The sequence below is a fragment of the Brassica napus genome, chromosome A9 (genome assembly GCF_020379485.1).
Source record: "Brassica napus cultivar Da-Ae chromosome A9, Da-Ae, whole genome shotgun sequence".
Taxonomy (NCBI): Eukaryota; Viridiplantae; Streptophyta; class Magnoliopsida; order Brassicales; family Brassicaceae; genus Brassica; species Brassica napus.
Window position 1 is genome coordinate 10237178 of NC_063442.1, and position 27992 is coordinate 10265169.

The following is a 27992-nucleotide window of genomic DNA, read 5'->3' on the forward strand; positions in this document are numbered from 1 at the left end:
TTTTCTTTCTATATTTTAATTTAAAAAGTATTTCATATTATTGACCTTATTAATCTCTTTTAAGTTACAGAATGATATCATAATGTATCTCCAAATTGAATTGAAATCAAACACTATTTAAAATGCATGTGGCTTTGTTTTCAACTATCACCAACTTCTACTCCAAATCAATTAAATGCATTTTGTAAACGGTTTAAAAATACTTTTTCCTTTTATACTCTCATACATAAGCATATCTATAACCATTCTCTTTTTTTTTTGTGCAACCATCTATAACCATTCTCTATAAATAAAGAATTCTCTTTTCTTCATGAACCATTGAATCAAAAATATCAAATCCAACGCCCACTCAAAAACAATGACAACAAAACTCATTGTCCTCTTCACGCTCTTGCTTCTCACACTAACACTTTCCCACTCACGCCCGACCGGACCCGAATCTGTCTCGGATCAGCTCAAGAAAAGCTCCAAAGGTAATAATAACAAGAATGACAAGGGCTATGGATCAGGGGGATACTTTGGGCCCGGAACCGGATCTGTACCAGGAACTGGCTTTGGATTACCCGGTTTCACAGGTAAGGATTGGGGAAACATTGGTGGTGGATATGGTGGTGGTTACGGCGGACCTACCGGTGGATACAACAAAGGAGGTGTGGTGAGACCAACGGTGGTGTGTAAAGAGAAAGGTCATTGTTACATGAAGAAGCTGAGGTGTCCGGCCAAGTGCTTCAAGTCTTTCAGCCGCTCCGGGAAAGGATACGGTGGTGGTGGTGGAGGCGGTGGCTGTACCATCGACTGTAAGAAGAAATGTATGGCTTATTGTTGAAATGTAATGCCTACGGAAAATGTTTTTTTTTTTGGTTAATGAGAGGGAAACTTTCTACTATATATTGTCTTTTTATTTTTGTTTTCATTATTTGGCATGTTTTAATTTTATCTTACAATAAACGATATATCTATCATGTCATATGGTTAATTTATCCATAATATTTATCATCCTCTCAACGGTATTGCAAGCTTCCTTTCAACCAATACTTCCACCACTCCTGATCTTTGTAACTTTGTTAGGAAAAATTAGAACAAGATTATGTGATTTATTGTAACTTCTTTCTCTGCATAGAATGCGATCATTCAAATTTAGGAGAATTATGTGAAATTATATCTGAAAACTCAAACATTGACTGATTCAAGATGTAAGATGGGTTCTTAGAAAGACTAAATAATTTTTTGTTCAAAAAAAAACGAAAGACTAAATAATTCATGGATGGTTTCTAAAATGGCAAAAAATGTTATGAATCTGAATTCTAAACTTTTGAACAAACAAATTTACATTACATAAAGGTATCAAGAAAAATCAAATCATTTTTTTTTTGCTTACAAAGCAGAGAGACGTGAAGACAGAATCTAAAAACGAAAGAAACAGTGAAAATTACATACAAACCAAGTGTTACAGTAAAAGCTCTCACACGGCAGCTCTCAGGGCTCCTCTCGCCGCTTCTCGTCTCAACTCATCTTGTTTCCCGCTGCCACGGAAGTACATATACACTTGCTGCTCAAACAAAACAAATCCATCCCAAAAATAATAAGTTGAAAAACCGATTTGAGATTATTATAAACAATATGTTCAACAAACTGATAAGAGTGTTGAAGAGAGAGATACCTGAATAACCCAGATGCTGACCACTGATTCAAGGCAGAAAAACCCAAAACCAATGAAGTAGAATATCTGTAAACAAAGAACAAAGATTCAGTTTTTTTTAACCTTAGACTGGTTCTTTAAGACCCTCAAAGATAATAAGAAGGTGAGAGAGCTTACCCCAACCAATGTGTTACCACTTATGACATCTATTGCAGGTAAGATACCACTGTTACACGAAGACAATAATATTTGATTTTTGTCAAGAACAATGGCTATGCAATGCAACTACCATTTAATGAAGTTGATGAATTTTAAAATGGTTTCTCCACACTCAACATACCACAAGATCAACTTCTAATGGTAAGGAGAAAAGAAAAAACTTACGCAAGAGATTTTCCTTTGAAGACAACAGGTGGAGCAACCGCAGCAAAGACAGTGAAAAGAATGTGAAGCTGTGCAGCAAGAATCAAGGTTTCAGAATTGGTTTTCACACCGGGCAAAAAAAAATGTTAAAAAAAGCTAATAGTGGCTCACTCACCATATAGAACAGGAAAAACCATCCAAAGCTCAAAGCACTATCAGTTCTGAAGGCACGGTATAGGGGACGATACCATAACACATAGCCTCCTGGGACACCCGCTATGAAGTAAATAACGGCAAGAAGCCATATCGTCACTCCTGAACAAAAAAATTGAGTCGGTTAGCTATGCTGCAGTAGAGAAGAATGAGAAAACTTGAGACAAACCTTCTCCTTTGATCCAAGCTGTAGTAACGGCAATAATATTCCAGAACAGACAAAGAACCAACCCTGCCGAACAAAGAGCAAAGAAGGTTTAAAAATCTAAAGACTGTACAAAAAGGTATAACAACATACTGTAAGGACAAGAAAACACATACCCAAATAAGTAGCAAAGGTAACATACTGTAGCCTTTGGAGATGAACGGGGATCTCGTTGGCAATGTCATGGTGGATAAGTGGGAAGAAAGGTGGCCAGTTTTTAACTTCAATATTAACTCCAGCTGCATAGAGAGAACCACCACCACACACAATTAATGATTATGAAAATAAAAGAAAAGAGTAAATTTTTCGACTAAAGTTTCATAAGCAAAGTACCTCGTGCAGCAGCATCTTCTCTCCTTTTGACGTCCTACATTGAACCAAAACAAAAACATTCAGAGAAACAACAACACTGCGGCTAGTAAATGGAAAAAAAAAGTTGAGAGTTGATCATGGAACCTAGAAAATAAAAAAAAAACTAATCATGCCTACACATACTTAAACATTGCAAAAGACTCAAAAGAAGAGTTAAAGACTCCAATTCCTTTATCTAGTAAAGCTTAAAAATAATCGAACACAACCCGAAGAAAAGTAAACAAGTTTATAGCAGGGCAGTACCTGCTCTCGTCGTTTTAGCTCAGCTTCTTTGGCTTGAAGTTCTTTTTCTTTCTTCTTCAAATTCTAACATTCCCAACAAATATACAAGACAAAATCTTTTTTATCATAATTAACTCCAAGATCAACCTAACCCAATATACAAATATATAAAACCAGCTCCATCATCTCTAAACCAACCTGTGTAGCGGATCTGTCATTGTCAAGAGGAATGTCTACGGTCCGACCATAACCGAAACCAACAGGCTCTGGAGGCAAAGGCGAGAGTCTTGAGTTCGATGCCGGTGGGATACTCCCTGGATTCTATATTTTAATGTAAAATTGGATAACGAATCAGTTGACAAAACACACAAAACTTTATTGCTTGAGAAACATCAACTGGTTTAAAGAAAAATCATCACAACCTTTGATTAAACCAATGAAAGCTACAAACTTTAACTATAATCTCTCCTAAAATTTTCAATTCAATTAACCCATTTTTCAAGTTCTAAGCAACAATACAGTAAAACCCATTTCTCAGATTCAAAAACCCATTTGCAAGAAGCAAGATTGGAGAGTGATTAATCCCACAAAAAAAGTTAAAGAAAGCTTACAGCGAAGGGATTGACTTCTTCTTCCTCAGCGAAAGGATTCGGATCATAGCGATTAGCCATGGCTTAAAGAAGATTAGAGCTTCAGAAGATTCAGAGGAAGAAAAAGAAGACTTGAAGTCGATGTAAGATCTTAGCACGGACCGAGAATTAGGCAAACGTTGAAGACAATCATTTTTATATTACGAGATAAAGCGTGTATTGAAATAAAATATTTGTTTCCTGAATTAATTCGTTTTTAAGTCTTAAGTTTCTAGTTGCTTAAAAAAAAAAGAGTCTTAAGTTTCTTTTGTTAAATACCATTTGATCTCTTTAGTACTTCACACTTATTTGTTTAGTTGTAAAACCAATCGTTTTGCTAAATATAATGTCATCAGAAACGTAAGCCTAACTTAATAAATACTAGACTTTGACCCGCGCGCCTGCGCGGGTGTATATTTTGAAAAATATGTTGATATTTGTTTTTCATGTAATTATTAGGATTTGAAAAAATGAATCTGAGGAACATAACCGATACCGATCCAAAAATATAGTACCAAACCCAAACATAAATTGATTAAATATTCTAATTATTCAAAAAAAATTATTTAGAGAACCGAATCTGATCCGAACCGAAGTATTCGGGTACCCTAATTTATATTAAATAGATTTATATACTTATATATATTAATTATTTTTAGATTTAACGTATATAAAACATCAAGAATGATACTTTTAAATTGGTTTAAATACTTGAAAATATATATAGATAGTCAAAAGTAAATATCTGAAATAGTTAAAGTATACTCAAATCACCAAAAATACTTAAAATAATTATTGATTCCATATCCAAAATTTTAAATCAAGCCAATTGATATGTTAAGCTTAGGTATTCTGACATATGTTATTCAAATTTATACGTAATATATTATTTTATTTATACATTTTGAGAAATTTAAAATATATAATGATTTAAAACTTTAAAAATAATTTAAATTAGTTATCCAAACTCGAACCAAACCCGCAAAGATTTGAATCGAACTCAAACCAAAATTTAGAAACATTCTAATAAGGGTGAAATCTTTGACCCCGAAAACCCGAAATACAAACCGATCAGAACCAAACCCGTATGGGTACCCAAAAGCCCATCCCTAGTCATTATTATATATCGTATTTTGTCATCATATAATTAATCATATTTTATATGTCCCATCATATAAGTAATCATATAATTAATAGTATTTTATACATACCATCATATAAATAATTACATATATTATATTTTTAAAACTTAGTATGAAATATAAAAACCATAATTTGAGTTGGTATTCAAATTGGGCTTTGTATTGTATTTTTCTTATATATATTGACAATATTTTTTTATAATGGTTATTGAAAAATAGTTTAGTTAAAATCCATTTTTGAATATATGTATATTTTTGAATCAATTTTTGATATAAATCAACTTTGAATTATTATTTTGATTTGAGATATGTATATAAAGTTTAAATTTTGTTAATGGTTAGTTTAGAAAAAAAAAAATTTAGGCAATTAGATTGACCCATTTTGGTATATTTTAAAACTGGCCTAGATAGATAGTTTTTTATAATATGATGAACTTTCAATTTTTTTAAAAAACATAAGCCCATTACTTTTTTTTCTTAATACTACTATCCTTGTTTTCAAACAAATTTTTTTTTTTAAAAGACTACAATCCATGTTTCCTAACACTCCAAATTATTTAATAATCCTATTCAAGTCTCCAAACACTCTAATTTTGTACTTGAGTTTTAATAAGATAGATTAGCCATTATTGAGAATTATTTATTATTCAACGACTTTAGTTTTCAAATAATTTGAATTTTCTAGAGAGAGAGAGGACATAGAAACACATTGAAATGGTCCTTTGGTCAATGATCTTGTCTGCTTCCAAGAACGTTTGAAAAGAAAAGTACCCCATTACCTACGGCACAATTTCAAAATTGTCTTATAATTTCAAGGAAAAAAAAAGAAAAAAAAATAAACATACACAATTCAAATTTGATTAGCAATTCACCATTATTACAAAACCCCATTAATTTTGTTTTCTATGTCTTTCTATCAGATTCATTTGGAAACATTTACGTTACAATGAGCAAAACAAAAACGAATTTTATGAAACATAAAACGACTCTTTAAAAATCTAAAATAAGATAATTTTTTAAAATATTTTTGGTAAACTTTTTTCTTGGTAAAATGATGTAAGGTCTAATGTGATATATTACCTTAATATTTACAAACAAATAAAATGTGTTTGTAGAGAAAAAAAACTTTAAACTTTAATCTACATTTTAATTAAAACAATTTAATATGAGCTTTTTTTTTCAAATGAAACATGCTGAAACAATGGGAATTAATCAAAGACGAAGAGAGAATGTGTCACATCTAACTATCTAAAGAAGATAATGAAAACTACACTAATCAAAACTGAGTGTATAATTAAATATTAACATATATTTAAATTTTTCTATAACTAGTCCGATCTGATTACAAAACTGTATGTGTTTATTTCGTAGTCTCTTCAGCATGCCTCTGCAATAAACTTGAAATCACACTACTCCGTTTAAACCTCCGGTTATTGCCAATACGGTTCCTTGTCGATGAAGACCGGTCGACCCAGTTCTTGTCTTCCTCAACTGCTCTATTCCATCGTTCTTTAAAAGTTTGAAGCTCCCAAGTTGACTGCCTCCGTATCTACTCACAAAAAAACATACAAGTTACACTCCTGCTCAAGAGACTAAAGCAGACACAAAGCGTAAAAGAGCAACTTACCTCTGTTCTTGAATCAAAAGCGGGAGAGCCGCGTCTCTGTATACAAAGAAAAGTGACCAAAGTTGTGAAACTACTGATGTTTACAGTCAAGAAATGAGAGTTTGGATGGTAAGAATAACTTACTCTATTGACAACACTGCGAGCTGAGTTCTGTAGAAATAAAGAAAGATCATCTGTTAATCAGGTTCTGGTATATATACATGGAAGAATATGTGGGAACTAGTAGACAGGTTCTTACCTTCTTGTCGGGATAACCACTTCCACCTAGAGTTTGAATGCCTTGATGGAAGATATATTCACTGTCCACTATCCCAACTTTCTTGCTACGGTCACCCTATAAACGACATTTTTTCAAACCCCGTTCATATAGATAATGCAATGGCTAGTGATGTTGCAAGTTTACCTGAGCACAGTAGCCAAGTTTCATATCCATTCCCCATCCATGAACCAGATCATTCTGCAAAACAGCAAGAAATCAACCAGAAGTTGGATGAAATTTCATTAAAAAGTAGGTTTAAAGGTGTGACAAAGAGTGTACTTGTATAAGATTCCAAGTGCAAAACCAAGCAGACCTTGAAAACACTGGAGCCATTCCTTCAACAAATCTGTAAACAATAACATTAAATTAAAACTCAAAAGTCTTTTCGTGTATAGAGAGAAGTGTCAAATCTTATAATGTATTACCCGGTGCACGGAGGCCCTTCACTAGCATTTGAGCACTTCATATTGCCTCTACTATCATACACTCGTCTGCGTTTTTTTGTACCCAATGTAAGTGATACAAAAGACACAAACATACAAAGAGAACTTGTTAACTGGAACTCACTCACTCACCTATGGAATACTTTAGTTCTAGACCGGACTGTAATCCTATGGTGAACTTCGGTTGAGTTTGGATGTAAAGCCGGTTGAGATATCTCAAGTCCTGCTGCTTTAACTATCCTCAAGTATCTGGAGAGAGACTCCTATAAGAACCAAGATTCCACCTTTATGGGTTGTAAACTTTACAAGTGAATAAAGTTTTTACTTTTGCGGGTTGAAGTTCTCCACTCCAAGATCTTCATCCCAAAGGAAAACATAATCGTAAATAGAGACTATATCAGGATGCAGAAACCGTTTCGCAAACCACCTGAGTCAAAAACCAAACATCGTTACAACATGAAAACTAAATAGACACACATCATTGTATAGTATTATACCATTTGGTTTGGTTATGTGCAACAATGTGTATGGCTTTAGAGCTCCACTCTAGATCCCACCACTGATCCATGTTTCCATCGTAATGAAATAGTATCACAGTGAAATTCGCCGGAAGAAACTGAATACAATAAAACAAACTAACATTAATAGAGACAGAAACCTCATCACTAATGCACTGAGAGAGAGACAAAGCATGCTTACCTTCTGTACAAGAGCGTCGACATTGTCCTTTTGCTTAAGTCCTACGGGAATTGCCAACAAGTTACGGTTCGTCAACTTGCCTCCCTGTGATTAAAAACATCAGAAGATCCTATTATAGCAACTAATAATATTTGATTTCTCTGTAGCTAACTGAAACTTAAAGAAAAGTCCAACCTTTGACCTCAGAGTATTACTTGACCAAAGTGGTTTTAATTCCAAATCTGATCTAGGCTGTATGATACCATAAGGTAAGCCTTTCAACTTCTCACTCACCGGTTCAGATTCCTGAACAAGATCTCATCCTAATTAGACATCAACAATATAAAACAAAGAGGAGGGGATCAAATAAAACAAAACAAATGTTACCTTTGCCATCTCAAAGGGATAATCTGATTCTTCAAACTGAGCAATGCATGCATATACCAAAAGAAGAGAGAGTTACTATCATATCAAAAGTATTATCAATGAAACCAAAATGATATCTTTGACCATACCTGTGTCTGTTCATACTGTATATTTGTGGTCTTATACCAAAAGATCAAAAGAACTGTACACATGAGAGCCATAAACGGTTTCATCTTCCACGATAATTTACCCTGAAATGTTTCCAGCTTTCCCACATCAAATAAAAAACAGCATGTAGATTTCATTGAGCATCACAAAACCAAGATCTTACCCCTTCTTGAGCGTTGTTTCTTCTCTTGACAAGTGATTTCCATGATTTAACAGACGGTAAATCATGTTCCATAATCTATTTACTGAGCCTATACAACAAGCATCAAACACAACGGCACAAAATTAATTAATTTTCCATACGAGAAAAAAAAAAAAAGACAGCTATTAGAAACTCACCAACCGTTCTTGTGTTCCTTTTGACAAGAAACAGAGATGAGCAAAGAAACCAACTCGGACACCAAATCTCAGTTTCTGTATAGGCACATGCAATAAGGTAATCCGTCTGAAAATCTACATGAGAACAAAGTGAACGAAACAAATAAAAAAAAAAACAGAGTTAGAGATTTCTCAAGAAAGAAATAAAAAATCTAAACTTTCCTCAGGAAAAAAGCATCAATGAGATATACTTTCCGACATTATGATGAGAAGATAACCACCACAGCGCAAGAAACAAACAGAGTTTACTCACTCTCACAGAAACTGACGAACAATAACTGGGCCACTGCGAAAGCGAAACGCCTAATGAATGGAAAAGAAAACAAAAGAGTTTTTCTTTTTTTCCTTTCTAATAGATTTTAATAATTTTCTCCAGATCTAAGGGGAAGGCAGTAAATAAACCAATATTAAACTGATGTATGGGCAGCATAGAGAAATTAAAAGAAGAAATTTTGCTTTGGTAACATAATTAACCATCAATTTTTTTTTTTTTTTTAAAGAACACAAAATTAAAGGAGGTGCATTTAATTTCAAAGATGGGATCTTTAATTACAGGAGACAAAAACATTAGACAAAAAAAAAAGAAATAAGCATAAAAACCTTGAAGATCACTGTTATGGAGCTAACCTAGCTCGTTGATGGCTCCGAGAAGATAACTTTAGAGAGAGTGAGAGAGTCTTTACTTTAAAACTAGGAACTTTTAACCGGAACAAGTTTCAAGAATCGATCGAAACCAAACCCAACATCACCAAACTGGTGGAGTCATTGAGTGACTCGTGTCATCTACTAGCTCTCTCTCTCTCTCTCATTATTTATAAGAAATGTAAAATAAACCAATTGATTTATTAATCATATTTTAAGAGTTAGATTCTGGGGAGAAATATTTGATAAGATTGATAAAAATGCGTTTTCCATGTTTTGCGTTTCCTCAATTATTTTACTACAGCTTCAATAAAGAGACAGAACATAAGTGTCTGTAGTTTGCTCCTAAAGCAACTCCAATTCAAAGCACCAAAAAAGATTCCTTGTACTGAATCGAGTTGTTCAACTGGAACATGCCTTCTTGGTCTAACTCGGTTTATATTGTGGCTTTTGTTTTTCAGTTTTGTCAAAGTTTGTTTCAACCTTAAGCCGGAGTAAACCATCTTTAGCTTATTGTATTGGATTTAAGCTACCTGAGTATCCGAATTACATGTTTGGATAGTTAAAATTTCGAACATTATCTAAGAATCTACGATCATCTAAAACAAGGAGATCGTGGATTGCTCATCTTTCTGTTGTCAACTCTTCACATAATCGACTTTAATGCTTTGACATCACCTCGTACATAAATCTTTACACCATTATTGTCGATTCCATCCTCCCACTCCTTGCCTCCTTTGCTACGTAGCATACAATCTAGTAAGGAACCTATGTGAAATATATTGCTCCAACTAAGACTGCCAGAATATCCAGAGATCTGAAGGACTGAACTGAAACCAATCTGAATTTAAAGATACCAAATCGAATCGGATCAGGTGTAAATATTTGAACGGGTTTAAATTTTTTGAAAATCCAATAAATACCAAATCCAACACGAACGGAAAACTGAATAAGTATTTAAAATGATCTGAAATACAGGTCTAACCAAAATATTAGTTAATAATACTTGTAATAATCTAGATACTCAAAATTACAATTATAAATCTAAATTTGTTTAGTTATTTTCTGTAGTTCTGATATTTTAGTTTGGATATAAAATACTAAAATCATACCATATGCATCATTACCTTTTTTTTTGTAACTGATATGCATCATTACTTTCATATAGAAAAACCGACCCATACTGTATCCAATGAGTATTTTGTTTAGTTTGATTACAAGATATCCAAAGTGAAACATATTTAGGGTTGATTTAAGCATATCTGGTGGATATCCATGAGCAGACCTCTGAATTTTAATCAAATTACCCAAACCGATCAAAATTCGGGCGGAACCAACCATATCCAGCCCAAACAAATAAATACCAAATGAGATTTTTTTAAACGCAGCCACTGCAGGTGCGAGATTATTATTAAGCAATTGTTGACTAGCATATCATTTTAAAATAAGTGTGTTGGTAGAAAACTTATGATTAGTTGATTAGCAGATGCATCAACACTTTAATCATAAATTAAAAATATTACCATATTATACACATAGAAAATAATTTAAATCATATTATCATAAATTAAATATAAATTTATTATAATTAAAATAATATTATGTTTAGTTTTTTTTTCAAAAAAAAGTTTAGATGAATGTTATATATTCTAATGAAGAAATTATTTATTATATAAAAATTAATATTAGATTTTTATAAATTTTGGGTTGATTAACATATATATATATATATATATATGTTCGTGGTTAACCAAAATTTATAGAGAATAATTTATTTTAAAGTTCTTATAAATATAAAGTTATGATATTGGTTAGTGAATTTAAATCTATAAAGTATATTTATGTATTTTTTATTTATAGTTTCTATATTTATAATTTTATTTTTTTAATTATTTTAAATGAAGTTTTTTTTTTAGATTTTTATTTACTCATATACAACTGCAAGCGTTAAAGAGAACTAGTTGATTTTGAAAAATGTTTGGAGCGGTATTAGATGATTAAATTGTTGTAAAACACCAACATTTATTAATATGTAACTACATTTATTTAAAATAATGGTGAATTTAATTATAAAAGCATATCTTTTGTGTAAAATTCACATAATATTTGATAAATTGTCAAAACTACCACATTCCTAATACATTTTTATGTTAACTTAACCACATTTATCCTCATTTTTATAGAGATAAATAGTCAGTTATAAATTTATAATCATAAAGTTAACTAACCTAGATTTGGGGTATAGAGTTGAGGAATGGGAGTTTGGAATGTGAAGTAGGGTTTTAATAAATATATAAATAAATACCTAATTTCTTTAAAAAAAAAAAGAAAATAGATTCAAAAAGAACTTCGGAAAAATTGCAAAAGAAAATAATTTTTTTTTATAAAAAAATAGAATTTAAAAAAGTATAATTCCAAAACTATAAATTATTATTATTTAAATAATTATTTATATTTATATATCTATAAAGCAATGATATAAAAAGTTTTTGCCTCTGAAGAAAATATTTTTAAATATATCTCTTTAATGAGGTAGACATAAATAATGATACCAACAACGTGGTAAAAGTGAAATTTTTCCAAAATATTTTGTACCAAAATAAAACGGATTCAATTTATATAGTTAAACTTTTACAGTAGTTATTTACCAAATTAAACTATCACACATGATTTTAAATAATCATGAGTATGTACAACACAGGTCGAAACATGTTTCTTTATTGAAATAGTTTCACGTGAGATGTTGCATAAATAAGACAATAATCAACATGTGAGATCAGAAGGTGATTAATAAGTGAAGGGCAGAACATGGACCCCAAGTTGATTAATCATGTTACTTGACTTTCCATGGAATCCAACAATTTTAAAGCCATCTTTGTACAGTAAAAAGCTCGAGGTAGATAGGAATCCTACGGGAATAGATGTTTGTTTGTTCGTTGTAAACCTAAGCATAGTTATAACTTCAACTTCACTTCCAATTACTTTGTCATAACAACCATCCACGGCTGTAATGTATTCACTTGGATATTCGAGCTCAAACTGCCAAAAAAGAAAAGATGTCAATGTAAACGTTATAAACCCCCAACCTTAAAAAAAGAAGAAAAAAACCTGACCTCTTTGACTTCAAGTGGTGTTGTGTTTCCATGATCTTCACCAATAACAATACGAGTGTCCCTCCCGTACACAACCTTAAGGAATGCAACACCATTATCACCTTGTCCAACGTATAACTTTCTAACACTATCGAAAACACCATCGTCCCATGATTCTCCTCGAAGACCACCTTGTGCTCGTAATTTCTCTGCAGTAGGAGGAGGCATTGGAGAAAAATAGGCTCCAATAGAAACAAGATCTCGATCATCATGCCGTCCATGAAACCCAACCACAGCACAACCTTTTTTCTCTAGCACAAATTTGGTACCATACACTACTCCAAATGACGGAGAGGTTCTCCCTTCAGATGATTTGAAAATCAATGACGTTACCCTCGTCTTGCCAGGCCCAAATCTTTTGAAAGTCCCCTCAACATATGTAATCACTTCATTTGGATAGTCGAGCTCAAACTGCATGCATTAACAAACATACATCAGCATCTCATAAAAGAATAATCACGAAATATATATATATATATATAATGATGTTGGTATGGGATATGAATTGGCAAAAATACACATAGTGCAGTTTCAAAAAAAAAAAATACACATAGTGACATTTTGCAATAAACGGTGCACTTATAAGAAAATGGTGTTCTTTGTCACCGGATAAAAGAACATGATATAATTTCCTGCAGATACAAATTTTGTCGACCAAAAACATGCTCGCACTTTCAAAACACTATTGATAGTCTGATATCTTTTAAAGTAAAGTAAAATGCACCATTTTTTTGTTTTTTTGAAAAATTCTCCCCATAATTTTGCTAATATAAAACAAAAGTATGATCCCATTTTTCGATGGTATTACTCATATATATAAATAACTTATATATAGTCATGAATGTATCCTAGTTTTGAACATAACCTCTTCTTCTTCTAAATCATCTTGTATAGTCTGCCACCCATGTTGACGCTCTATAACTGTGCGGTTGTGATAGTGAAACGTGATACTCTTTACGTTATTGGTATCATAACTAACATACACCGTTCTTATGCTTTCGAAAACACCATCATCCCAGTATACGCCTTCAGAACCACCATGGCGTTCGGATTTGGTAAGAGAAACCGTTGTGAAGTATGCTCCAAGAGAATTGAGATTCTTGTCAGCGTATCCATGAAAGCCAATGATTTTCTTACCTTTGTCTGCTAGTAAAAACTTCTTACCCTTTTCATATCCTAAAACATCTGAAGTCTTGAGGTTAGTTTTGAATTGAAGTGCTTGAATTACACCAGATTCATCGTCGTAGTAACCCTCAACATAAACCAAATGTTCATCGTTGAAATGGTTTATCTCAAACTGCCAAACAAAGAATTGGGCACCACAAAAATATTACAAATTAAAAATTAAGTAAATAGTGGAAAGGGTGATTTTAATGTATACCGTCTGTGTGAAACCGCTACCGGAGATACCATGGATTGGTCCATCTTGGGTTTCTCCATTCTTGACATAATTAAATTTGATATATTGAATGCCGTCAAAACCACCTCGTACATGAATTTTTGTTACACCGTCATGGTTAGCTCCATCATCCCACTGATGGCCTCCCTTGCCGCCTTTCACGTCCAGTCTACTAGGAAGAATCATAGTGAAGTATGCTCCAAGGGCGATGATGTTTCTCTTCCTCATATATCCATGAAAGCTACTGATCTTTTTTCCCTTGACTTCAAGTGTAAACTTATTACCCTTTTCATATCCAATCAGTTCTGAAACTCTGAAATTAGTTTTGAACTGAAGTCCTTGAATGTAACCGGATTCATGATCGTAGTAACCTTCTACAGATTCGAGATGTTCATTTTTGACATGGTTAATCTCAAACTGAAAAGATGTGAAAACAAATATCATAAGTACACCAATAAAAACAGTTTTCTATTCAAAATTAATTGCCATGATTATTATTATTCCAAGTCTCATCTCCGTTTTTATACGTGAGACTCCTACATACCGTCTCTATGAAACCTCTATGACGGCGACCAACGAGTGATCCAAATTTAAGCTGTCCACTCCTTACATATTCAAATTCCATGTAAAGAATTCCCTGAAGACCACCTCCAACAAAAATCTTGGAAACACTGTCATGGTCAGATCCATCATCGAATGTAAAGCCATTTGTGCTACCTATGGCTTCCAGTTTTTGTGCCATCACCAACTGATTTTTAATCTTGATACATGTAGAAAGAGTATTGAATCAGTTCTTAGCTCGTTACTGCACTCTTTCGCACATGCATGTGTTTCTTTATTATGTTGGGAATTTGATAGAGAAAAATACTCTTTCACGATGAAAAGCTTAAAACGGAGGAAACTTTAATCAGCAACATTTCATGTTGTACATGGACAAGTTATTACAAAATGCCTATTACATTTACATTTAACATTTTGGACTATATTTCAGATTTAGTAAATGCAGGGATAAAACCATATAGAGTTCTGCAATATTGGAAAGGAGAGAGAGAGAGAGAAAGGGAAGTAACCTTGGTGGCTGAGGAGAGAAGAAGACGTGATGATCAGAGATTATTGTGGTAAAGAATAGAACATGGTTAATCTATAGAGGGAGGCATGATCATGTCTTTATAAATGATATACAAGTATTGATAAGGTCAGACGTCAATATTTCTGCGAAAGACCCAGTGTATAATTTTATATATCTATAACTAATTCTAGTTGACAAAACAATATGACTAGTTCATACGGGAAATATTATACAGCATATTCAGACCATTATTATTGACAGTATGTCAATAGGTTTATCAGCATCTAAGTATTGAAAAAAATTAATTAGGAAAGAGAGAGAATGAAAATGTTTCTCGTCGAGAGAGTCTTAAAACATACTCCTCACGTTCCTAAAAGATCTACTCCCTCCGTTTTTTTATATAAGTCGTTTTACAGCTATGCACGTAGATTAAGAAAACCATTAATTTCTTATATTTTCTAAACAAAAACATCATTAATTATTTACCTAACTACAATTGAACCAATGGAAAAATAAAAGATATATTACTATTGGTCATACAATATTAATTACTAATAAATTTTACATAGAAAACCGAAAACGACATATAATTTGAAACAAAAAAATTTCTCTACAACGACTTATATTAAAAAACGGAGGGAGTATATTATAGAGAAAATTTATGTCTCAAAAAGATACATATTTTATATTTCCAATGTAATTTTTGTCAACTAATAATGAAAAATTGTGAAGTTCAAAAACATTAATTGCATTTTTTAAAATTTTTTATTGGTTTAAAAATATAGGACATATAAAATTACAAAAAACTATGCACTTATAACTAAGTTATAAATTTAGAATTGATAGTATGTTTTATTAAAAAATGTGAAAATTCTAAAACATGGATTTTTTAGAATTGAAGAGAGTATGTAGAAACTATATCTCCATTTGTCTTTTTTTTAATTGACTGAACTTCTTCTTATTGGAAACCTTAACACTTTCTGGACCCTACAACCAAGCACCAGAAATTCATGGTTAATCAACAAACTGCTCAAAATAAGACCTATATATGATATATGATTGTATCAAGCTAAGAGTGGGGGAATTGTATCACCTGTCGGTTCTGGACTGAGAATTGGTCCACCTTTAGCTCTCTCAAGCACTACCTGCATAACGACTCCAACTTCTCTCTTGGAATTCAAGAAGATGCAACACTATCAATTCTCTACAGCTGCAACCAGATTCTTCCTCATGCTCGCTTGGATGAACATATGCAACTTCATGCCTACTTGACAACAATCCAACTGTCAAGTGTCAACAGTGGATGATCATTACGAATGGGAATTAGAAGGTAAGACTAATACAAGGTACTCTACGGGTCAGGTCTACGGTATCTTATCTACAAAAGGATTGGAGGTACCTTGGAATTATATTGTCTGGATCACAGGTGGGATCCCTAAGCCTAAACATTTTATTTTGGCTTCAGAGAATTCTTGTAATTCTGCTGGCTTTTGGCTCTAGGGAACCTATGTTACTGTTGGCTCTGTGTAGCAAAAATGTATCCCATCCCTGAATCTCTTTAGTGATGAATGAACTTTCAGTGTTGAATCTTTTTTTAAACACACTTCAATATATTGACATTTTTCCTCAAATATCGCAATTGACAGTAATGCTTGCCAATATTTTTTTTTTTACCTGGTGCTTCCTGATATATTGTTGGTAATCATTATGAAGCTTCCTTATCCAATAGAATGCAAAGACAAGAAGGTCCAGTGGCATGTGATCCCGAGTAACACTACTAGCAATGTACAACACAACTTGGTTCTTTAGCGGGCATGTATGTTACAAAGACGAGAGATTGATCTTGTTAAGGAAACTTTTAATGCCCTGAACTCGCTCTTGAAGATGGTGGGTAGAAGGAAGAGTTCAGTATAGCTTCTCTAGACTTCTCGAAGGAAGCTTCAAAAATGATCCGATCTTGTTTCATGTTAGCCATTGCTTCCACCGCCCATAGAAGACCCAACAGCTCAGCTTCCGCTAGAGAGAAAATAGAGTGGAAAGCTCGTCGCCCCGTGAAACAGAGTTTTACCTGAGTGAGCCCAAACTAAAGACCTTCAGCCGACGACCAGAGTTTTTGCCATTTCCCTGTATCATAGCTTCCAGGATTAGTCTCCGGCCTTATGCTTATTTAGCGTGGGCCAAGTTTCTGCTTTTTGCTGACTTTCTCTATAATCACCAAACCTTGATGGAGTACGATTTATTAGATATCCAGCAGCCAGAGTACATTCTCCCCAAACCTCTATCGTAGAGACAACTGAAATCGCAAGGCGCGAGCCACATTCAATATATGTTGGTGCTTCCTCTCAACCCGGCTGTTCTGCTGAGAAGTCCCAACACATGAAGTATCATGTATCACTCCCTTCTATTGAAAGAAATCAGTAAGGCAAATAAACTCACTGCCATTAATGACTTAATACTCGTGTAAAACTGTCTTTTAACGAGTGAGAAAAACTGTAGAATTTTAATAGGTGCTTGTTGCGGTAACAAATACATCCATTAGAAATGAGAATAGTCATCAAGTATAGTTAAAAAGTATTGTGCAACACACATAACGGGTGTTCTATAGGGTCCCCATAAGTCACAACGTATCAATTCAAAATCAGCTGTAGTCTTACTCAAACTGATCAGAAAAACATCTCGAGAATGCTTAGCGTGGATACAAACTTCACATTTAAAATGGCAGAACTAGAAGAACAAGAAACATGCAGCTTGTCTACAATTTTAAGAGATGGGTATCCTTGTCGTAGATACCATACGGCCCGTGACAAACGATCTGTGCACCCAGCCATCAACATCACAGCCACATTCATGCTCCTAAAGAAGTACAGTCCTCTAAGCTGACCACCCGCACCAATCAGGGTCTTCGTGATGCGATCCTGGATAGTACAAAGCTTGTTTGACATCTGAATAATGCAGTAACTATCTTGAGTCAATTGTGAAACCCAAATCAATTGGCAATCTAAACCCTCAACCAATAAAAAATCTTGCAACTCAATCTGGTGTTCCCATCGAAACAATACCTTTTGGATTTGCCACTCTAAATCGACCATCATGTAGCCTAATTCTCATAGGTTCCATATACTGAATGTCTATAATATATTCATTATATCCAGTCATATGGTTCGCAGCTCCGCTGTCAAGTATCCAAGTTTCAAAGAACGACTTACCCGAGAGAAGATTTGGCGGTGGCTGTTTCCTCTCTTCCAACATCAAGACCAACGTCTTCCATTGAGTTCAACCCGCTAAACCCACTCAGTCTGCATCTGTAATTGCAGAAGAGCTCGTTCCTTGAACTCCTATCTCATATACATGAGCCATCTCCTTCCCTTTGTTATTCATTGGTGGTAAATCACTTCCTTTATTCCTTTTATTACGAGGACGATCTCCCCACCATGGAGTGTATCCTATCTGTCGGAAACAATTGTCTGAACCATGACCCAGCTGACAAAATGTGCCACAAACCATAATCTTATCACGTTCATATGGAGCTACTTTGGTTCTGGACAGTGATTGCACTGCATAACTAAACCCTCTAGTTGGTTCCAAATATGCGCGTGATGCCATCCTTGAATCCTCTTCTTGTGTTAAAGCATTGTAAACATCATCAACAGTCGGGAATGGAGCACGTGAAAGCAGAGTTGATCTCATAGGTATCTAGACTTCATCAGTCCCACAGACAAACTCATGAACCCTATCCTCATCATGTTCTTGCTCAAATGCCAGATTGAGCACACATGTGCAGGATCCACACTTGCATCTCTTTAAGGTCAGTCAAAGTCGTCCACAGCTTTTTCAAGAAGTACCCGAAGTGAGCTTCAATAGACTGTCATCTTTGTTGAGCAGTAGCAATCTCTGTTTTGGTACCCTAGATTTTGATCCATTCTTCACAGATAATCGCTTTTGGATATGCTCCCACAGGCTTCGAGCAACGTCATGGTGTAAAAGATTCATACGAACATTTGCATCAATCGTCAACTTCATCCATGAACCACCAGGCGTCGTTGGTCCACCAATCTTCCAAATCTGGCCATCTACGAAACCAAACTTCTTTCTAGCCATAAGAGCCAGTCAGAGATTCATTTCCCACTCGTCATTGTTCGAAACTCTGAGCAAAGACTGGGATATGACACTTCCCAGATTGTCTTTAAACTCAGATCACAAGGAGATATGGTTCTCCTTTGAACCCCACTTGTCTCCTTCGTCATCCCTGCTGGAATGATTCCTCCATCTTCATTAGTTACTTCCGCCATTTATGAGTTAAATCAAAATTTAACGTAGATCAAAGAAGAGCGATGATTGAACGTCAAACCAAAGAATACAACGAACAAAAGGAATGATGATCGGCACCGTCAAGAAGAGAAACCCTAGTATGGCTCTGATAGCATGTCGGAAAACAAAGATATTGTATAAAAGTTTTCTGTATTTCATTCTTAGGTCGTAGACCATCTATTTATACAAGGGGTCCTCTCTTAAAGTAGAACTAGAGATTGATCTGCGCACGGCGTAAGTATTGATCCTTACATTTTTATACATTGATATTTGTTTTTCATAATTAGTGTTATATATTTTTGATTGGTCATAATATAACTAATTGTATTCAAAAAACCTAGATCAAATCGGGTAATATGGTTATTTTTGGTACAAATATCCGAACCCGTTTCAGATACATTTGTTATTTAGATATTTTTAAGTTCCTACACATGAAAACCAAAATTATTCAGACCGAGAAGAACCCAATTCAAAATTCACACATAAATTTTTAATATTCAAACGAAGCATAATTTCAAAAACAAAATGATACCCGAAAATAGGAGTGTCAATTCAGGATGGCTCGGCCCGGCCCAACCTAGCTAAGCCCGTAAATATTTGAGCCCAGCCCAGCCCGGAAATATTTTGGGCCTAGAATTTAGAGCTCCGCCCTTATAGGGGGCTATAGGGCTTTAGGGTTTTTTAGGCTTTTCGAAAAATAATTTATCTTTGCCACTTCCATCGTTTTAATACATTTGAATTTTCATAAAATATAGTTTCATTTAAAAAAAAAATTTAAAGTGAGTTTAAAATTTAATTATTTATCTATAATTTTTTACATTTTCTTATGCTTTAAAATTTTTTTATAAACAAACCAAATTTAATAAGATTTAAATAATTAAATATAAATAAAAAGTAAGTATATAAGACAAAAAAATTTATGATTAACATGGTCAAACATTTCATACTTTGTATTTTGAAATAAAAAAGCATGTTGTACATAAAAGAAGAAGGTACATTTGCAAGAACAATAATATTTAAGCTAAAACATAAAATTTCAAGTTTTCGGGTCGGCCCTAGCGCAAACGGGCTTAAGCCTAAAATATCCAAAGCCCAAAAGGCCCAATTTTTTTTGGGCTTGTAAACTAAGCCCAAGCTCGGTAATTTTTACGGCTGGGGGGCTCGAGTTGCAGGCTTCGGCCCTAATTGACATGTCTACCCGAAAAGAATAATATGTACCTTAATGGATAACCAATTTTATAAACTAATAAAAAGATTTTTTTATGTGTTTGGCTAATTAAATGAAATATAAATAATTTTTATTTACTAAAATAATTATATGGAGTGAGAAACTAATTGACAATAAATGTAATACATTTTTATTATTTTGATTTAAGTTATTATTTTATTGACAAAACATTTCTTTGAATTATGTTTTTGGCTATGTAATTTTTCACTGGCCGAAATTTAAATATTTGTTTTAGTAAAACAAACTAAACCGAACGTTTAACCATATGAAAAACCCAGTATTTAACATTTTTTATTTTATAATTGGCACAAATTTAATGTTGATTAACTAATAAATAAAAATCTGCAATATTATTATTATGGTAATATAGTTAGTGATGTGATGTATTGTTAAGAAAATATAATTGATGAAATTGTTAAACTGAGTGAAATATATAAAGATAATTACTATAATTATATTAATGAAATATTAAAAAGATCCTATACTTTTTTATATATTGCTATCCATATTTCCAAATAATTTTCATTTTGTTGTTATTGATGTTTTCAAACAGTACCACAATGTACTTTAGTTTTAATAATATAGTATTCATGTTTCCAAACGGTATCAAGAAAATACTTCAGTTTTAATAATATATATATATACAAGATATAGTTGCACAAAAAAATATATATACTAGATACTAGGTGTTTTCGTTCACCATGTGTAGAAATAATTTTAAAAAAAAATTTAAACTATATTTAAAAATAAAATTTTGTTAATTTGTAAATTTTATTATTTGCTTACACTATTTAATTTTAAATTTTAATCAAATTATATGTAAAAATTTAAGAGAAAATAATATTTTATTTAGATTTATATTTATATTTCGTAATATATATGTATATATTTAAAAATTATAATATTGGAATTTTTTTAATCTATTTCTTTTGATTAAAATATATTAAGTCAAATTCTATGAAATTAAGATAAAATTTTGTCAGGTATATAACTATCAAAATGTAAAACGAATAACATTTTTTAAAATTTTAGATATTAAAAAGAAACAAATGGTATTGGGATTATAAATTATATATTTATTTAAAAAACTGCATATAATTTGGAAGAATTGTTTTAGTAATAAAAATTAGATAATTATAAATAATATGATTAAATAATATTTAATTTCGAAATATTATTATATATCTGTTTCTAGTATTATATTATTTATTGTTTTATTAATGATTACCATATTTTAGAAGACTAACCGAAAATATAAATCAACAGTAAATGTAAATATCTATATAGAAAAAGACTAAAATAGTACCAAAACAAGTTTTTGTTCTTAAATTAGCACTCAAGGCTCAAATCACATAAATAGGTTTCATTAAAGAGGTAAATATATACTTATACCCCTTGGGTTAATTAATCTAAACCTTAAGGTTTAGAGTTAAGGGGTGGGGTTTTGGAATTAGAGTTTAAAATTTTATAAAATAAAAAATAAATACTAAAGTTAAAAATAAAATTTAAAAAACAGTTTCAAAAAGTTTTTATGAATTATAAAAAGAAAATTTGAAAAAAAAAATAAAAAAAAATTTCGAAAAAATAAATTTCAAAAAAAAATTATAAAAATTTTTGAATCTTAAAACATATAATCTGAAACTATAAAAAAATTTCTTTTTTTTCATTTCATTTTATTTTTATTTTATTTATTTTTATTTGTTTATTTAATTTTAAACCAATGGTATTAAAGATATTTTACCCTTTAATAAATGTTATTTTGTGACTTTCTTCTTGTAATGCTATTTTTGAGACAAAACTCATAAAATGCTATTATTGACAATTGCGCATATCTATATCACAACTATCTTTAAGCCGTGTTTTTTTTTTCAAAATCATTGTGGTAGTTATACATGTCAAATTACTTCTCAAATAATATATAAGGGATATACTAAGCTAAAAACTGAAAGAGAATATCTTGTCTAAGATATGCGTATACGTTCAAACACGAGAACATTCCTTGCTTTCCAAACTTCCTGGAAATGTTGGACTTGTTATAGAAGCTGGTAAATCAGACTGACAAAAACGATAAAATAAAAGCGATGTTAAGGAAATTATACGAATGTAAAAACGAATACAAGAACGATAAGAAATCGGATTCGATAAGAGACTTGGAGTCGAGATATGATCTCTTTCTTTAACTCAAAATATTGGCTCCGTTAGTGAGACGGGACTGTACGAATATAGAGTCCCAGGATACAACCATGGCAGACGAATCGCGCCTCACTCGTGATCGCCCTATCGAACTATAAACTCTACGAAACACTCTCAAACTATAGACTTACGCTAAGAAATTTTTGCTGTTGGATTTTTATACGGAAAGAGTTCAGAAATGAAGGAAGAAGAGATGCGATATTTAAAGAGACAAACGAGAACCACTTCCCGCAACAGTTGCTGCACGTGTGCGGAGATCACGGAAGTTAAGTTTCGAAAACTTATTCCCCAAGACTTTTCTATCTCATTTAAAATTCGAGAGGATAAAATGCATGACGTTTTTATTTTCTAAACAAACTACTTATCGTTTTAAATAAAAATGCATGTCGTTTTTTCCCATAACTTGGTCTAAAGAAGTATTTTTATTGGGCCGGATCGCAAGACCCACGCCGAGCTGTACGGCGGTAGCCCGCGCGCTGGGAATCCTTTCTCTACCTGAGCTGTTTATTCGCATATCACAAGGCCATATTTATACTGTTCTATGACTCTTGTATTCCCCGATGTGGGACAATTGTTGGGTTTGTCATTTAGACAAAAGTTGCGGTGTTACATACACCAAGTTACCAACTTCTTAGCATCATTCCTCATTCAATATTAATCTGTTTTTGAAGTGTGAATATACGAGGTTGTAGTTCTCATTACAGGCTTTACACCGAGCTGATGATCGGACCGGAATAGCCATCGGTGTAGCCGGAAACGTCACCGGAATATCAGAAAACATCAGCTTCTATATTCTTTGTAAAACAGAGTTCCAACACTTGTTACTACAGTCATACAGGTAATGGAGGTACAAGATGGTACTGTTAGGAGAAAAGCGTGAAGGAGGCAAAGGGATCCGATACCTCTATGCTTTTGCAGCGCTCGGACAAGAGAAGAGTTCATGGCATATCGTCCCCACGGAAACACAAGCATAGTTAACGTTCAGACCTCTAGATATCAAACGTTCTTTGACAGCCAAGGCACCAAAAGTTGTTTCCATATACAGTGTTACAATGCTTGTTTAGAATCTTATGTTCAACTGAAATTAGTACAAAGGATTCTATAACATAGAAAGTTAGCACTATGGAACTAGGTTAATTTTATTATCGCGTTTAGAGTTTAAGACAGTTGCTTGATTAGAATACCTTATCTGTGTATCTGCTTGTCAGAAATGAAATGATTTCCTGGGAATACCATTCCTTAGCGCTTTCTCTATCGGTTTACAACCTCGTGTTCTCTGCTATCTTTCTTATTTACTTTAATTTGATGTCCTTAGTCAAAGAAAACCAAACGAAACCTCTTTTATAGCTTTATCTAGTAGCTTCTCTATTTCTCTACGTGTAAACATTGGTCATTGATTACATAACAATATTGCGTACTTTATTTTGCAGCTGCAGTTAGTTTATCGGGTTAAAACCTGAGTGATCAGTTTCTCACGTCTGTAGAATTGAACTCCTTTCTATATTCAAAAAAAAGAATTGAACTCCTTTCCAAAATGCCCTTCTTTCTCACCATCGCAACCGCTGACATGGGTATTCTTCAAGAACTCGAGACCTTTTCCTGTGCATCATGAATAGGCTAGCTATGGTTCCTCCTCGTTTGGCAAAAAGGAGTTTGTAGAGTTGGATGTGTGATCAGTGAACAAGGCACTAATATTGCCGGGGTTACCTTGTTTAACAAATAGTGAAAAGGGAGAAAACGGTTTGAGTGTTGTACATAGAGACACCATAATTCTCGAGTACAGATTTTACAAAGTTGTGCCTTTGCATGCATACCAAATCTGCCTATATAAAGTTATGGGTGACTTATTTACCATTAAAAGATATTTAATTAGTTTATTTCTGATACAAATGATGACATATTTGCTTTAATGTTTCTGGGGATCACACCAATGGTGACAAAGTTTGAGAGAATTATTAAAAGTTTATATGCTAATTTATGTAAGGACTTAAGGATCAGACCAAAGCTATTTTCTTCTTCTGAGCGTCACTAGGTAGCTTTACGTTAGTGACCAAACCAATAGCCTCGAGAAAACTAATGATATACCAAGTAACGTCGAGCTGCCACCACTCGAGTCCATGCCTGGCCGAGAACTCAAATGCATGATGGTTGTTATGCCATCCCTCACCAAACATTAGAATGGCTGGCAACCTGATTCATCACAAATTTATTTTTATTATCTCTGTTTCTTAATCGTTTTTTCTAAAGTGTTACACATATTAGAAGAAAATTAGAAATTTATTTATAAATATTTTATTTTATGATTAATTATTTTTGATAATTGAAACCAATAATAAATTCAGTTACTTTTTGAAGTATAAACTTTATCATCATTAACTAGTAAAAATGCATGATATTTAAAAAAAAAACTGAAACAATTTTTTCATAAGACATTTATCTTGAGAAAAGCAGAGTAATATTTAGTGAAATTACATAGACACATGTATATATATATAGATAGTAGTACCAATTGTTTCTTGAGAGGTCAGGTGTGTTCCAGGCTCGTGTTCCCCATGTATGACAAACTGAGTTCACCAGAAACGTCGAGTGGCTTCGAGCCACATTTGCCACACCCTGATATTGCCAATTCTCAAATAATTTTAATTTATGTATGTAATTTTTTTTTGTCAACAACATAAACAAACTCATCTAGATTCTGCAAAAAGGCATGTAATTTTAAATTATTGTCAATTCTCAAATAATTTCTAAAATGTTTTTATATGAAACATTGATTTGACACTCAAGGTCGCAAACTGACTTTTCCCTTTCTGTTGGGACAGTTTCCAAACCTCAGCTGTCTAAAATTAATTCCACTCTACTGCTCCCTCAGTTCGGTTTTACATGGCCGTTTGGAACTATTCTTTTGTTCTAATATATGTGATGTTTTCCAGAAATCTACGTAAAATATAGCAGTAATGACTTTATTTACCCTTTACATTATTCAATTCATCTACCTTCTACGTTAGTTAATGAAAAAAGATAGTAAATGAAATATACAATATATCTTGTTTTATGTGAAAACCTATAGAGCGTCATATATATAAAAACGGAGGGATTACTAATCACGTTATTATATCATTAAACATACTCCCTCCGTTTTTTTATATAAGTCGTTTTACAGCTATGCACGTAGATTAAGAAAACCATTAATTTCTTATATTTTCTAAACAAAAACATCATTAATTATTTACCTAACTACAATTGAACCAATGGAAAAATAAAAGATATATTACTATTGGTCATACAATATTAATTACTAATAAATTTTACATAGAAAACCGAAAACGACATATAATTTGAAACAAAAAAATTTCTCTACAACGACTTATATTAAAAAACGGAGGGAGTAATATATATGGAAAGGTGTGTTATGTGTGCTTACCATTCCCCAGACAAGGAAGGGCATGCCTCCCCAAATATAGAGTAGAAATCCAAAAGCTATCAGATGAAAATATAAGGTTCGCTGAAGAAACCGATAGAAGGGCTGCCTCACAAGGTCATTTACATTCTCCTCTCCGCCACACTGCGTGCGTACATGCACCCATTGATTTAGTCATGTCAGTCTCACCCACATGAACATTCCAAACCACACTTCATTTTTCACTCAAAAATGAAATTTAGAATAAATGATTTTCCACTTCCATTTCATTTTTACTCTATAATATAATCAAACGACAATAAAATAGGTTTTTCACCAAAAAACACAAAAAAAGAAACTGACCAAAATATATTTCATTAAAAAAGTAAAAGATCATTCTACCAGTACTTTATAGATATATAAATATAAATAACAAAAAAAATATTTTTTTATTATTTTTTGATTAATATGTTTTCAATTCGAACTTTTTAATTTTTTTTTTATTTTTCCCATTTTTCAAATTTTATTTTGAATCCAAAATTTTTCTTTTGATACTATTTTTAATATTTTATTTTAAAATTTTAAATATCAATTAATTTTTAAAAAAAAATTCAAAATATCACTCCTCAAAAAAAAAATTCAAAATTTTTTAATAAAACAGTTGGGTTATTTTTACTCTTGTGTGTTATATTTATGCTAAAATTTTTTTTTGCTGTAATAAATTTCTCTAATAAAAATAGAGTTATTCCAAAAATAGAAAAATTACTTTTTATTTTTTGGCTCCATTTATGTCAGTCTACTTGAGCCGGATTTCAGGACCAAATGAGTCCACTGCAATATTTTTAATCATGCATGTTGCATATCTTCCACAATATCAAGTTTGAATCTATGAGTTCGTACATTGTAGAATCAAGAGGCCATCAAAATATTAATTGGGCATTATTTAACGACTGATATATTCTACTGTACCTTTTTTTGGATAGAACCGAAATCAGATATCCAAGTGATGTGACTAAACCAAAAACCTTGTATAGGGCTGTGTGGGTCACGTTGTGTATCACAATGCTTATGATGGTACCGATGGTGGCTCACCCATTCTATTGGGTCTCCCTGCACAAACAATTTACAAGTTACGACTAAAGATATATTATAGTGCTCATGTCAAATCACCTTCGGAATATATGAAAGTAGAACCTGAAAAGCAAGAACGCCACCATAAGCAAATAGATACTCGAGCCATTTCGGTAGATCGAAACTTCGGTGAGAAAGATTCCGGTGATAAGACAAGGTGATGCAGATTGCGAAGATCGTATATAGCCAAATGGAAAGCCGAAAAGCTGCCCAACTGAAGTACAATGGAGCTAAGAGGCTCAGCAAATGGAACCCACCCATTATGACTACATTTCTCACGTCCGTAGAATTCCAACTCCTTTCCCAAAATGCACTCTTCTGTCTCCCCTTCACATCCTCCGACAAGGGTGTTTTCCAGGAACTCTCGACCGGATCCGGTGCATTATTATGGACAGCTAGAGCTCCTCCTCGTTTGGGCCGAAAAGAGTGTGTATAGTTGGATGTGTGATAAGTAAACAAGGCACTAGTATTCATGGAGTAACCTTGTTTAACAAATGATGAAAAAGGAGATAGCGGTTTGAGAGCTGTACACAGAGACGCCATGGTTCCTGAGAATAGGTTTTTCAAGTTGTTGCCTTTACATGCATACCCAATCTGCTTCTATATATACTACACACATGACCATAAAGTTGTGGGTGACTTGTTTTTTTACCATTCGAAGATATTTCATTTGTTAATTTCTGATACAATGATTGATATATATATTGTAGAACCACAAAAATTATGTTTCTAAATTCTAAAACAAAATCGATTGAAATTAATAGTATAA

General features: G+C 32.8%; 5 protein-coding genes across 9 annotated transcripts; 1 reads left to right on the top strand and 4 right to left on the bottom strand.

Moving 5' to 3' along the window:
• Window positions 1-167: 167 nt before the first annotated feature.
• Window positions 168-1000, top strand: LOC106373095 (keratin, type I cytoskeletal 9-like). The gene has a single exon (XM_013813321.3). It carries the CDS (start codon window positions 359-361, stop codon window positions 824-826), a length of 468 nt encoding a protein of 155 aa, XP_013668775.2. The 5' UTR covers window positions 168-358; the 3' UTR covers window positions 827-1000.
• Window positions 1001-1287: 287 nt separating this feature from the next.
• On the bottom strand, window positions 1288-3945 carry LOC106421626 (secretory carrier-associated membrane protein 3-like). Its single transcript, XM_013862488.3, has 11 exons — window positions 3626-3945; window positions 3213-3335; window positions 3036-3098; window positions 2754-2787; window positions 2537-2659; window positions 2385-2447; window positions 2178-2317; window positions 2024-2091; window positions 1817-1865; window positions 1661-1726; window positions 1288-1549 (listed from the first exon to the last, which is right to left on the bottom strand). Exons 1-11 carry the CDS (start codon window positions 3683-3685, stop codon window positions 1463-1465), a joined length of 876 nt encoding a protein of 291 aa, XP_013717942.1. The 5' UTR covers window positions 3686-3945; the 3' UTR covers window positions 1288-1462.
• Window positions 3946-5976: 2031 nt separating this feature from the next.
• Window positions 5977-9400, bottom strand: BNAA09G13830D. 5 transcript variants are annotated; one of them, XM_048739815.1, is made up of 16 exons: window positions 9305-9400; window positions 8666-8779; window positions 8490-8577; window positions 8308-8409; window positions 8180-8215; window positions 7988-8098; window positions 7814-7897; window positions 7612-7730; window positions 7440-7541; window positions 7247-7363; window positions 7097-7162; window positions 6951-7017; window positions 6816-6869; window positions 6651-6746; window positions 6413-6562; window positions 5977-6334 (listed from the first exon to the last, which is right to left on the bottom strand). In XM_048739815.1, the coding sequence occupies exons 3-16, from the start codon at window positions 8559-8561 to the stop codon at window positions 6146-6148; spliced, it is 1365 nt and encodes a 454-aa protein (XP_048595772.1). In that variant the 5' UTR covers window positions 8562-8577; window positions 8666-8779; window positions 9305-9400; the 3' UTR covers window positions 5977-6145. The 5 variants fall into 5 exon arrangements, 4 of the variants coding, with proteins under 4 accessions (XP_048595772.1, XP_048595775.1, XP_048595774.1 ...); XM_048739818.1 differs by lacking the exon at window positions 9305-9400 and having other exon boundaries at window positions 6413-6448; window positions 6536-6562; window positions 8666-8911; XM_048739817.1 differs by lacking the exon at window positions 9305-9400 and having other exon boundaries at window positions 6413-6448; window positions 6536-6562; window positions 8670-8887.
• A 2474-nt stretch (window positions 9401-11874) lies between these two features.
• LOC106357259 (jacalin-related lectin 14-like) lies at window positions 11875-16291 on the bottom strand. Its single transcript, XM_013796938.2, has 5 exons — window positions 14442-16291; window positions 13880-14314; window positions 13364-13795; window positions 12460-12909; window positions 11875-12385 (listed from the first exon to the last, which is right to left on the bottom strand). The coding sequence occupies exons 1-5, from the start codon at window positions 14637-14639 to the stop codon at window positions 12134-12136; spliced, it is 1767 nt and encodes a 588-aa protein (XP_013652392.1). The 5' UTR covers window positions 14640-16291; the 3' UTR covers window positions 11875-12133.
• An 8251-nt stretch (window positions 16292-24542) lies between these two features.
• On the bottom strand, window positions 24543-27890 carry LOC106421809 (probable lipid desaturase ADS3.2, chloroplastic). Its single transcript, XM_013862665.3, has 5 exons — window positions 27287-27890; window positions 27062-27202; window positions 26117-26257; window positions 25202-25308; window positions 24543-24885 (listed from the first exon to the last, which is right to left on the bottom strand). Exons 1-5 carry the CDS (start codon window positions 27764-27766, stop codon window positions 24690-24692), a joined length of 1065 nt encoding a protein of 354 aa, XP_013718119.2. The 5' UTR covers window positions 27767-27890; the 3' UTR covers window positions 24543-24689.
• Window positions 27891-27992: the final 102 nt, after the last annotated feature.

Bases quoted from the DNA above. Each gene is read 5' to 3' on its own strand.
- LOC106373095 (XM_013813321.3), top strand. From the start codon at position 359: ATGACAACAAAACTCATTGTCCTCTTCACGCTCTTGCTTCTCACACTA.
- LOC106421626 (XM_013862488.3), bottom strand. From the start codon at position 3,685: ATGGCTAATCGCTATGATCCGAATCCTTTCGCTGAGGAAGAAGAAGTC. The intron at 2,788-3,035 runs GTACTGCCCTGC...GGTTCAATGTAG, and splicing joins AGCTAAAACGACGAGAGCAG to GACGTCAAAAGGAGAGAAGA. The intron at 1,866-2,023 runs GTAAGTTTTTTC...TTCGTGTAACAG, and splicing joins TTCAAAGGAAAATCTCTTGC to TGGTATCTTACCTGCAATAG.
- BNAA09G13830D (XM_048739815.1), bottom strand. From the start codon at position 8,561: ATGGAACATGATTTACCGTCTGTTAAATCATGGAAATCACTTGTCAAG. The intron at 6,747-6,815 runs GTAAACTTGCAA...TGTCGTTTATAG, and splicing joins AACTTGGCTACTGTGCTCAG to GGTGACCGTAGCAAGAAAGT. The intron at 6,563-6,650 runs GTAAGAACCTGT...TTATTTCTACAG, and splicing joins GTGGTTATCCCGACAAGAAG to AACTCAGCTCGCAGTGTTGT.
- LOC106357259 (XM_013796938.2), bottom strand. From the start codon at position 14,639: ATGGCACAAAAACTGGAAGCCATAGGTAGCACAAATGGCTTTACATTC. The intron at 14,315-14,441 runs GTATGTAGGAGT...ACATCTTTTCAG, and splicing joins ATAGAGGTTTCATAGAGACG to TTTGAGATTAACCATGTCAA. The intron at 12,386-12,459 runs GTCAGGTTTTTT...CTTTTTTGGCAG, and splicing joins CACCACTTGAAGTCAAAGAG to TTTGAGCTCGAATATCCAAG.
- LOC106421809 (XM_013862665.3), bottom strand. From the start codon at position 27,766: ATGGCGTCTCTGTGTACAGCTCTCAAACCGCTATCTCCTTTTTCATCA. The intron at 27,203-27,286 runs GTTCTACTTTCA...TTGTTTGTGCAG, and splicing joins GTGGCGTTCTTGCTTTTCAG to GGAGACCCAATAGAATGGGT. The intron at 26,258-27,061 runs GTACAGTAGAAT...GTACGCACGCAG, and splicing joins TCGGTTCTATCCAAAAAAAG to TGTGGCGGAGAGGAGAATGT.